The sequence below is a fragment of the Microcaecilia unicolor genome, chromosome 5 (assembly GCF_901765095.1).
Source record: "Microcaecilia unicolor chromosome 5, aMicUni1.1, whole genome shotgun sequence".
In the NCBI taxonomy this organism is placed as follows: domain Eukaryota; kingdom Metazoa; phylum Chordata; class Amphibia; order Gymnophiona; family Siphonopidae; genus Microcaecilia; species Microcaecilia unicolor.
Window position 1 is genome coordinate 13,583,851 of NC_044035.1, and position 12,775 is coordinate 13,596,625.

Sequence of the window (12,775 nt, forward strand, 5' to 3'; positions counted from 1 at the left end):
CCGAAACACGGCCCGTGTCGAGTCTATCCGTCAATTAATAAACAAGAGACTTTGATCACCTCAATCCTGAAGGTCCAGTGTTAATTTTTTTGTTTCTGTATTATTTTGTATGCTGTTTTACCCTCTCTACAAGACTAACACTGTCACAACTGAAACTATTTCTGCCAAACTCCATGGCATTAAACAGAGTGTATAATTTAACAGATTACAAACCTACAGCAGTAACTTCCTTAACAAGGGGAAGAACAGGGGCTACATTAATGATTCAGACATCATTATGGCGTCAGGGTCTCTGTGACAGTACTTAATCATATCATCACTTTTAATATCAAAAGAAAAAAAAAAAGAATGATTCACAAATGCATCAGAGCAAAGTCCAAGTGGCATGAATTATTATTATTGTTACATTTGTACCCCGCGCTTTCCCACTCACGGCAGGCTCAATGCGGCTTACATGGGGCAATGGAGGGTTAAGTGACTTGCCCAGAGTCACAAAGAGCTGCCTGTGCCTGAAGTGGGAATCCAACTCAGTTCCTCAGTTCCCCAGGACCAAAGTCCACCACCCTAACCACTAGGCCACTCCTCCACTGTTGCTACTGTTTGAGATTCTACATGGAATGTTGCTATTCCACTAGCAACATTCCATGTAGAAGTCGGCCCTTGCAGATCACCAATGTGGTCGCGCAGGCTTCTGCTTCTGTGAGTCTGACGTCCTGCACGTACGTGCAGGACGTCAGACTCACAGAAACAGAAGCCTGCGCAGCCTTCTACATGGAATATTGCTAGTGGAATAGCAACATTCCATGTAGAATCTCCAATATAGCAACATTCCATGTAGAATCTCCAATAGTAGCAACATTCCATGTAGAATCTCAAATAGTAGCAACAGAATCTCAATAGTAGCAACATTCCATCTAGAATCTCCAATAGTAGCAACATTCCATGTAGAATCTCCAATAGTATCTATTTTATTTTTGTTACATTTGTACCCTGCGCTTTCCCACTCATGGCAAGCTCAATGCCGCTTACATGGGGCAATGGAGGGTTAAGTGACTTGCCCAGAGTCACAAGGAGCTGCCTGTGCCTGAAGTGGGAATCCAACTCAGTTCCTCAGTTCCCCAGGACCAAAGTCCACCACCCTAACCACTAGGCCACTCCTCCACTGTTGCTACTAGTTGAGATTCTACATGGAATGTTGCTATTCCACTAGCAACATTCCATGTAGAAGACGGCCCTTGCAGATCACCAATGTGGCCGCGCAGGCTTCTGCTTCTGTGAGTCTGACGTGCAGGACGTCAGACTCACAGAAACAGAAGCCTGCGCAGCCTTCTACATGAAATGTTGCTAGTGGAATAGCAACATTCCATGTAGAATCTCCAATAGTAGCAACATTCCATGTAGAATCTCCAATAGTATCTATTTTATTTTTGTTACATTTGTACCCTGCGCTTTCCCACTCATGGCAGGCTCAATGCGGCTTACATGGGGCAATGGAGGGTTAAGTGACTTGCCCAGAGTCACAAGGAGCTGCCTGTGCCGGGAATCAAACTCAGTTCCTCTGCATATGCAGGTCATTTATGCAATTAAATACATTCAGGATGCTTTTGACAACATTTTAAGGTAAAAATCCAAAGGGAACTTGTTCCTCTTTGCAGTGCTAAATGTCTTCTCTCTCGGGTTCTAAAGCATTTCCTCAGCGCCCCATATTCTCGGTGAAAACTGTTCTCTTGCCAGGATATTGTCTTTCATCCAGTTTGAGTATTTCTGCCTCCAAGAAATGGTATGACCTAGTTTACTTTTCAATCAGGTTTTTTTTTCTGGGTTTTTTTTTTTTTTTTACAGACTTTGCCTCCCCACAGGATGCAAAAAGTTGCAGACTTGCTGGGATTTGATAGATTCTACAAAAACCGCTGGGTCGCACTACATTAGAAAGTGTTGACAGTGAAAAACTAGCTTTTCAAGAATTGGCTACATACACAACTTTTAGAAGGGATTTAATATTTTTGTGTTATGGAAGTTCTTTTAAAAAATGGATTAACCTGAGAAACAAAGGCAGTCAGATGATACAGACGTTCAAATATTTGAAGGGTATTAAACTGCAAACGAACCTTTTCCAGAGACGGGAAGGCGGTAGAACTAGAGCACATGAATTGAGGTTGAAGGGGAGCTGACTCAGGAGTAATGTCAGGAAGGGCGACGAAAATGATAAAGGGGATGGGACGACTTCCCTATGAGGAAAGGCTAAAACGGCTAGGGCTCTTCAGCTTGGAGAAAAGGCGGCTGAGGGGAGATATGATAGAGGTCTATAAAATAATGAGTGGAGTTGAACGGGTAGATGTGAAGCGTCTGTTTACGCTTTCCAAAAATACTAGGACTAGGGGGCATGCGATGAAGCTACAATGTAGTAAATTTTAAAACGAATCGGAGAAAAGTTTTCTTCACTCAACGTGTAATTAAACTCTGGAATTCGTTGCCAGAGAATGTGGTAAAGGCGGTTAGCTTAGCGGGGTTTAAAAAAGGTTTGGACGGCTTCCTAAAGGAAAAGTCCATAGACCGTTATTAAATGGACTTGTGGAAAATCCACTATTTCTGGGATAAGCAGTATAAAATGTTTTGTACATTTTTGGGATCTTGCCGGGTATTTGTAACCTGGATTGGCCACTGTTGGAAACAGGATGCTGGGCTCGATGGACCTTTGGTCTTTCCCAGTATGGCAAAACGTATGTACTCATATACTTATGTACTTATGGTGGATACTTGGAATGCCCTCTCAAGGGAGGTGGTGGAGAAGAAAACAGTAACGGAATTCAAAGAAGCATGGGATAAACATAAAGGAATCCTGTTCAGAAGAAATGGATCCTCAGAAGCTTAGCAGAGATTGAGTGGCAGCACCGGTGGTTAGGAGGCGGGGCTAGTACTGGGCAGACTTCTACGGTCTCTGCCCTGAAAATGGCAGATACAAATCAAGGTCAGGTATACATATAAAGTAGCACATATGAGTTTATCTTGTTGGGCAGACTGGATGGACCGTACAGGTCTTTTTCTGCCGTCACTTACTATGTTACTATCTCCTCGGAAAACAGCAGCTGAACAGAATGTCAGGAATGAACATTTAAGCAAGTGATTTAACTGCTGCTTAAAAAGTATGAAGCTGACCAAAGTAGGTATCGAAGCCCTCCACAACACAGGTGTAGCACAGGCAACAGTGCAAGCTTCCTTCACATACAAAAGGCACTGATGCGCCAAAGGTGAGAAGCAAACGTGGGCGCTAGAGAAGCTCCCTTATATGGTGGTGAAAACCAACCCAGCGCATCCCAGGATGCACTGGTAGGGCTGGGTGCTGCCATTTTCAAGGTGGCGCTGGAAGAGGAGGGAGTGTACTACTAGTCCCTCCTCCACCGTTAAGGTACCAGGGGGGGGGCCACTAGACCACCAGGTGTTGTGCTGGAGGGTGCTTGAGTTTGCGGCACCCGGGGGGGGGGGGGGGGTTGAGGGGGGTGAAATAGTGTTGGGGGCGTGCTTGAGTTTCTGGCCACTGGGCCATCAGGGCTTTTGAGGGGGGGGCAGTCAGGGGGCTGGAGGTCCATCAGACCTCAAGCCCCTGTGTCGCCGGTTTGTGTCGAGGGGGCGGGTTGGGGGAACTAGAGGTCCGCTGGACTCTAGCCCCCATGTTGCCAGCTTGGGGTGGGGGTGTGGGGTATCAGAGGGCACTAGGCAAGCAGGGCCTTGTAGTTGCACAGAGGTTCTGGGGGTCCCATGGACCTCCAGCTCCTGGTGTTTGACAAGTCCTGTCAAACAAGTGTGGAAGGATTCCTCTCGCACTTTAACCTATGGTAATAGCGTGCATAAATTTGCATGCTATTATCTCTGATCATAGGGGTGGTAAAGCCCCATGCTGTTCCAGCCCTATTTTTAGAGTGCACTTTGGAACAGCGCAGGGCTTTTGATCATCTGCCCATGAGTGGGAACCTTTTTAAATTTGCCTCCTTTTTCCCATGCAGCTAAACTGGAATCCAGTGTCGTCCCCAACGTAGTAACTAAGAAAATGACCACATACACAGAGCTGCCAAGTTATCCAGATCCAGGATATAGAAGAAGCCAGTCCTAGGTTTTTGGCAACCCCATCCTGGTGCATTCCGGGACCTACAGCACTGATTTCAATGAGTAGACACACCATGCTGCTTTGGGATGTAAGTTCAAAACTAGAGCTGGCCAAAAAGTCTCCCTCTTGGAACTGGGTAACTTGGCAGCTCAACAGAAAACAGGAAGGCTGCAAGCAGTGGCAATGCAAGCTACATACACACTGCCCCCTCCCCCCCCCCCCTCACCTAAGAACAAGTACAGCACAAACCACCGATACAGTATTTCAAAATAAGTAATGTGCCTCAGCAAATTTCTGAAGCGAGTTCCTCTAGGAATTCAGTTTCATGTTTCTTTCATAAGGCTGAAACAGGATTGAATAAAAGGATGTTAAGACTATTCTCATCAGCTTTCATTTCATTCCTAGTGCAATGCCGAAGGCCTAACTAGCGTTCCCCTTCCGTGTTTAAAACTAGTGCTGCTCTGCATCTATTCCACCATCTTTGGAATCTCATTATCATTTTTTTATCTCCACTAAAAGTGGCTGCCTGTATCCACCACCCTTTTCGATTTTCTGATGTTACTCCTTGAGAGTCTCATTCTGTGACCTCTTCCTTCTAAAGCATTTTTTTTCTCTCTCTGACAAATGTTTTCTTCTTGTGCATTATATATAACTCTGGGGTTTTTGAGTGTCACTACCATATACCCCTTCTATTCTCTGCTCCACGTGTAGCTACATAGCTCTCATCTCATATAGTAACATAGTAGATGACGGCAGAAAAAGACCTGCACGGTCCATCCAGTCTGCCCAAGATAAACTCATATGTGTATACCTTACCTTGATTTGTACCTGTCTTTCTCAGGGCACAGACCGTATAAGTCTGCCCAGCAGTTTTTCCCGCCTCCCAACCACCTGTCCCGCCTTCCATCACCGGCTCTGGCACAGACCCCTTAAAAAGTCTGCCCTCCCCTATCCTCGCCTCCCAACCACCAACCCCTCCTCCCCCCACCTGCTCTATTTCTGAATCCTTTAACTGCAGAACAGATGCATTCACTCATTCATTGCATTTGTACCCCACATTTTCCCACCTATTTGCAGGCTCAATGTGGCTTACATAGTACCGTCAAAGGTGTTTGCCCAGTCGGTGGATAACAAATACAAAGTTGTATAGTGATCGTATGAGGTATAAGTGGAGGGTCGGAATGGATGAAGATTGCGTGATGTCCTGTTCGATCATAGTCATGCTGTGTTGGTAGGTGAAGAGGGTTACGTGGGGTCGTTGGGGTAGGCCTTTTTGAAGAGGTTGGTTTTTAGTGATTTCCTGAAGTTCAAGTGGTCGTGGATTGTTTTCCTAGCTTTTGAGAGCCCATTCCATAGTTGTGCGCTTATGTAGGAGAAGCCGGCTGCATAAGTTGTTTTGTATTTCAGTCCTTTGCAATTTGGGTAGTGTAGGTTTAGGTAGGATCTTGATGATCTGACTTTGTTTCTTATTGGTTAAGTCTATGAGGTCTGTCATTTAGATTTAGCACATGCCTTTTCAGGAGAAGCAGACCTGTCAAGTCTCCAGCTTTTGTGGGTCATCTTCCGCACTCCTGCCGAGAAGCCGGAACCACCTGCTAAGTGGCCTCCCTGTCCAGCAGAAGCAGGAAACACCTCCATAAAGCACCATCTCCTGCTGCCACTGATCCCATGGCAACAGCAGGTGACATTTTATGAAGGCGTTTCCTGCTGCCGCTGAATGTGAATCAGCTGTGTGGGTGGAGCAATGGGTTGGGATGAGCGGAGCAATGGGCAGAGTTGTGGGTGGAGCTGGACAGAGCAACAGGCAGAACGACAGGCAGAGTGGGGTGGGCTGGGGGCAGGCACTAGAGCTCCCACTGAGTGGTTCAGTTCCCCTGAGAGATCTGGAGTAGCTCAAAGCAAGCTACATTCAGGTATGCTTTGAAAATCCTAATGCTAATCATTGATGCATCTCCTATTCATGTACTGCACTGAAATCACCAACTCATGCCATCAAATTGCTTCTAATTGACAATCATTTTTCATTATTCCTAACCTGAAATAGATTTGATGACACAATCATTATCTTTAAATCTGTATGTACTCTACCACTACTAATTCAACCAGCCACCCACTTCTAGAAATAAGAGGCTTTCAGCCCCTCTGATCATCCCCTGTCACATACTCAGGGAAAACGTGAGCTCTTGGGCCGCTGCCGACGAACGACAGCAGCAAGTGAACCTTCCAACCAGGACTGGACTGAACAGGCAGACTAGACTAGAATTGCAAAAGCACAGAAGCAGGAACAGACCAGAAGTGCAATAAGCACACAGGCAAGGCTAGGAGGAACAGGGTACACAGGAACTGAGCTTGGCTAGGCGGCAACAGAGTACAGAGGAGCAGAGCTTGACTAGGAGGGAACAGGGTACAAGGCAGCAGAGTTTGGCTAGGCAGGAACAGGGTACACAGGAGCAGAGCTTGACTAGGTAGGAACAGAGTACACAGGAGCAGAGTCAAGAAAAGCTAGAAGGAAGGCACTCAAACGGACCGCAAGACTAAACTGGAACCCGTGCACACCACAGCCCTCTCATACAGGGCCACGAGGCCAAACTGGAACCCAAGCACACCGGCAGAAGGCAAAAGAGAAGGCACGTACACACAGGCAGAGACAAAAACAAGAAGGGAAGGCAGAACACACACAAGCAGCAAAGCTGCACTGGAGCCCACAGAAACACAAGGGCTAAAGGCAAGCCCAAGCTCACACAAGCATATAAACAAGGACCTAGGCAGAACTCAAGGCAGAACAAACAAAGCGGAACACAAGGCAGGGCAGACTAGGCAGAACAGCAAAACCAGCTTACTAGCAAGCAAGCAAGGGACACGACAGAAGTGTCAACCAGGCACACAGACAACAAGCAAAATCAAGACAGAAGTGCTAACCCTAGCACACAAGCAAACAGGCAAAACCCAAGACAGAAACCCTAGCATACAGGCAAACAAATAAGAAACAAGGCAGAAGGGGCCACACAGGCAAGGAAACAAGGCAGAAGTGCTACACAAGCACACCGGCAAACTGACAATGAAGAAGGCAAAAGTGCTAAAGCACACAGGAAAACCTGGAGACCTTTGGTGTTGCAAACGCCCCTGTGAATGTCCTCACGTTCCTTATGAGAGCCTTCACTGATGACTATAGGAAAGAGGCTTGAAACACACTGAACACCAGAGTGAGGCTTGAAACACAGAAGAAGTGGTAGCAGAGGCAACAATGCAAGAAAAAGACAGTCTGGAGCTACCTCTGAGGCTGACCACTGTAAGACAAAGTGAGTCTGAAAGTAGGATCACGACCACAGTCGTGACATCCCCTGAGCCCTCCAGTCCTAGAGGTGACAGTCTCTGCATCCCAGTGTTCATCCCCTGAGACTTCCTGTCCTAGAGGTGACAGGCTCCCTATCCCTGTGCTCATCCCCTGAGCCAGGGGCGTATCTGTGTGGGGCCACAGGGGCTTGGGCCCCCGCAGATTTCGCCCTGGACCCCCCTACCACCATTAACTCCCCCGCCTACCACCAACCCTTTCCCCGAAGTCCGCTCCTGCCGGCTTTTTAAACTATTACTTCAGCTGGCGGGGGACCCCAACCCCTGCCAGCCCAGCCAAGGTCTTCTTTAACTTCTTCGTCCTCGTGCTGTTAAAGCTGCATGATGCATCCTTCCAGTTGGACGGAGTTTGATGTCGCAGCACGCAGCATCATGCAGCATTATGCATCATGCAGCATTAACAGCACGAGGATGAAGAAGTTAAAGAAGACCTTGGCTGGGCTGGCAGGGGTTGGGGTCCCCCGCCAGCTGAAGTAATAGTTTTAAAAGCCGGCAGGAGCGGACCTCGGGAGTAGGTGACGGCGGTAGGCGGGGAAAGGGTTGGCGGTAGGCGGGGGAGGGTTAATGGCGGTAGGGGGGGAGGGTTGATGACGAAGACGACGGCAGCGGGGGGCGGCGGTAGGGGGGGTTATAATGTGCCCCCTCACTCTAGCCCCTGCCCCCCCTACCGCCGAATCTCAGATACACCCCTGCCCTGAGCACCCCAGTCCTACAGGTGACAGGCTCTGTATCCCTGTGCTCATCCTTGCCTTGTCCAGTTCTAGAGACCACAGATTGTGTAGTCCTAAGCTTGATGTAACCTTGGCTGGGATGTCCTTTCACAATATGACTTAAAAGTACATCATATATTTAATACACTATTGTGGTTGGGCAAATGTCAGATTGTTGTACAGTAATCCCAAGAACTTGGCTACCTACCTGACTTTCTGGAGCATTTCACTCTGAGGTTGTTGTTGTTACGTGCGGTATCCCATGATGTGCAATGTTCCCTGTCCCACAGACACCGGATCCCAGGACCAGCGTTGACACACAGTTCCTGGCTTTGGAATGCCTCACAGCTTGGTGGTCTGTACACCAGAATATCATTCAGCAGCACACTGGAGAATCCTCCAAATAAGTACATGGACCTATTGGGCAGAGAAGCAATGAAAGAACCACAGCTACATTGTTTAACATTTTTTTTAAACAATTGTTAAGACAAAAGTGATACATAGTAACATAGTAGATGACAACAGAAAAAGACCTGCACGGTCCATCCAGTCTGCCCAACAAGATAAAACTCATATGTGCTACTTTTTGTGTATACCTTACCTTGATTTGTATCTGCCATTTTCAGGGCACAGACCGTAGATTTCTGCCCAGCACTAGCCCCGCCTCCCGCCACCGCCTCCGCCACCCAATCTATTGAGGTTGGGATTCACCTGGTCTAAAATCTTTGAAATAGCTACAGCAAATGATCAAGCCCAACTTGACCAAGGAACTATTTCAGTATATATTACATGTCTGCTCTGTATGTCTTAACCTCCACTTCCTCAATTGCAAGGGCTTGGGATACAAAGCGCTACACGCGTCAACCTTTTCTCACATGAGCACGCAGTATTGGAATACACTGCCACGCAACTTAAGAACAATCAACGATCAAGCTTCCTTCCGCAGATTATTGAAGACCCATCTCTTTGAAAAAATTTACGGAAAGAACCAAAACACATAAAGTCCACACTTACTGTTCACTAATGCATCACACATTCACCTCTGAACTCTCATTCCCGTACTATCACATCATTCATACCTTTACTCACAGAAAGATATATACCATATGTCTTCATGCCTTTTTATCGCCCTCTAAGCTCCCATTGTTTCCTTTCAATGTTTGTGCTCCATTGTTACATTCCTTAACGACACCTCAATTGTTTCGCATAACTCTGCACAATGTAATCCATAACCAATCTGTAACAAATTGTATTTCCATCATTTAACTCATATTGTAAGCCACACTGAACCCGCAAAAAGGTGGGAAAATGTGGGATACAAATGCAATAAATAAATAAATATGAGGAGGTTCCGCAATATAATCAGTACAGCTATATTGCTAAGACAAGAACAGCCTGCTTTGATTTTAAATTGTCTTCATCTTCACCTTAGACTTTTTTTTTTTCAACTTCTGGAAGAAGCATGAAGGCTGCAAATCAGAGCCAGCCTTAAGTAGAGGCAAAAGGGTGGCCACACAGGGCCCACACACTTCTCTCTTCCCCCCCCCCCCCCCTTTGGTAACTGTGATCCTCAGCAATAATGCTCTAAACTCCTCCTCCCACTGCACCATTGACCACCCTTACATCATCTCCTTCTCACCCTCCCCCCCCCCCCACCTTGCCCTTTGGTTTCATGCTTCTCAGAAGGGCAGCACCATTTTATAGCCTTAAGACCTGGGAGGGTGGTGGGGGGCACCAAATTAGTCCTTAAATATATATATATATATATATATATATATACTAGCCGTTGAGCCCGTAAAAATGGGCTGGTATTGGGGTTTTCCTTCCTTCCCCCTCCCTCCCTCCCCGTGAGGTCGCCACCACTACCGTTCCCCCCCCCCCCCCCGAGTCGCCGCCATCCCTCCACCCGGCCCGGGCCCTCTCTCTCTCTGCTACTAAACTTACACATCCATTCGCCGGAACGCAGCACGCACATCAGCTGAGCTGCCGTCGGCCCTTCCTTCTCTGCCTGTGTCCCGCCCTCCTGTGACGTAACGTCAGCGAGGGCGGGACACAGGCAGGGAAGGAAGGCCGACGGCAGCTCAGCTGAAGTGCGTGCTGCGTTCCGGCGAATGGATGTGTAAGTTTAGTAGCGGAGAGAGGGCCCGGGCCAGGTGTGTGTGTGTGGGGGGGGGGGTAACGGTAGCAGCGACCTCGGGTGGGCGGGTGGGGGGGGGAGCAGTATCAACCTCGGCGGCGCAGTTTCCCTCTCTGTCCCGCCCTCGTCATCACGTATTGACGGAGGGGCGGGATAGAGAGGGAAATCTCTACTGCGCATTTGAGAGTGAGTCGGTCACTCGCCGTTTATATGTTTGATATATATATATATATATATATATATATATATCATACCACTTTCTTATTTTATAAAAGCAAGATATGAACTTACGTGCCTTTGTAAAAGTGCTCCCCTTCCCAAGAAATTAGGCGCAGATATTTACACCTGTTCTGACCCTAGCACAAATTTCCAATTCTATTTTATGTAGCTGTAAGCATATTGTTTAAAGGAAGGCCTGTAAATCATAATTACACTCCATGATACCTGCACATGTGTCATATAAAACTAGTCACTACACTGTCTGGCACCTACATTTTGTTGGCTGTTCCCCAATGCGTATTCAAAAGTGTCTAAGCAGGAGGAGAGGCTCCTCACATCCCCTAATCAGCTAGGTTAGGGGCAGGCTAGACGTGAAGCAGTGGCGTAGCAGCCTAGCGATATTCACTGCGCTAACAGCTAAGTAAGCGCCTAAAGTTAGGACAGAAAAACAGCTATTCTAACTTTATGGACCATGTTAACTAGGCGCTGCTCTGAAACTGGCTGGTGCCGTTGAATATCCAGGTATGTCTGCTGACGTGGAATTAACTTCTATGTCATCAGACATACCCGGAATGCCTCCAACACTGAATATGACAATTACAATCTAGGTCTCAACTCTATAATTAGTTACACATTATATTACAAATTATTCACTAGTAACTGAACACTGAATATGGAGACAAACAGAGCAGATCAGACAATAATCCCAATCCATCTTTATTTATAGGGTAAACACTTCAATAAAAAGTGCCCGACGCAGGCTGTGTTTCGCTCAAAAGGGCTGCGTCAGGGGCTCTATGAAAATATCTTAATCCACAGCAAATGAGAAAGTATATGCCCTGATTGCCACCAAATGTAATGGATGGAGGAAAAAACAAAAGCATAATTGCAGGCAAAAAAAACCCCAGCATACAAACAGCATCCAAGGAAAAGTCTAAAAAACATACTCCAGAGAATGCATTTGTCTTTTGTCCATCCATTGCATTCGGTGGCAATCAAGGTATATACTTATTTATTTATTACATTTGTACCCCGTGCTTTCCCACACATGGCAGGCTCAATGCGGCTTAAATAGTAACAATATAGAGAATTACACATTTGTAAGAAGAGTATACAGTTTGTAGTGAACACAAAAATTAATGGGGTTAATGGATAAGTAAATTGAACGTAAGAGCAATTGGGTGCAAAAGGAATTGAGCATGGGCAGGTAGTTGTAGGAAGATGAAAAGGAATGACACCCAGCTATATCTCTCCACACCAGACATCACCGCGGAGACCCAGGCCAAGATATTGGCCTGCTTATCCGACATTGCTGCCTGGATGTCCAACCGCCACCTGAAACTGAACATGTCCAAGACCGAGCTTATCGTCTTTCCACCAAAACCCACTTCTCCTCTTCCTCCACTCTCTATCTCAGTTGATGGCACCCTCATCCTCCCCGTTTCATCTGCCCGCAACCTCGGAGTCATCTTCGACTCCTCCCTCTCCTTCTCTGCGCATATCTAGCAGATAGCCAAGTCCTGTCGCTTCTTTCTCTTTAACATCAGCAAAATTCGCCCTTTCCTCTCTGAGCACACCACCCGTACTCTCGTCCACGCTCTCATTACCTCTCGCCTTGACTACTGCAACCTACTCCTTACCGGCCTCCCACTTAGCCATCTATCCCCCCTTCAATCTGTTCAGAACTCTGCTGCATGTCTTATATTCCGCCTGAACCGATATACTCATATCACCCCTCTTCTCAGGTCACTTCACTGGCTTCCAATCAGATACCGCATACAGTTCAAGCTTCTCCTTCTTACCTACAAATGCACTCAGTCTGCAGCCCCTCATTACCCCTTACGTTCCCGCCCGTAACCTCTGCTCACAGGACAAATCCCTCCTCTCAGTACCCTTCTCCACCACTGCCAACTCCAGGCTCCGCTCATTCTGCCTCGCCTCACCCTATGCTTGGAATCAACTTCCTGAGCCCTTACGCCAAGCCCCCTCCCTACCCATCTTCAAATCCTTGCTCAAAGCCCACCTCTTCAATGTTGCTTTCGGCACCTAACCTTTATACGTTTCAGGAAATCTAGACTGCCCCTATTTGACTGACTGTACATTTGTCCTTTAGATTGTAAGCTCCTTCGAGCAGGGACTGTCCTTCTATGTTAAATTGTACAGCGCTGCGTAACCCTAGTAGCGCTTTAGAAATGTCAAGTAGTATATGGGGTAGCAAAAAGGATAATGAGAACATGGTCAATGTAAAACAATTGT

General features: G+C 47.0%; 1 protein-coding gene across 1 annotated transcript in view; it reads right to left on the reverse strand.

Moving 5' to 3' along the window:
* ATRNL1 (attractin like 1) overlaps nucleotides 1-12,775 on the reverse strand; it is a 1,590,902-nt gene that overhangs the window by 1,089,757 nt on the left and 488,370 nt on the right. Inside the window, 1 exon segment of the mRNA XM_030202658.1 lies at nucleotides 8,372-8,580. Coding sequence (XP_030058518.1) covers nucleotides 8,372-8,580 — 209 coding nt within the window.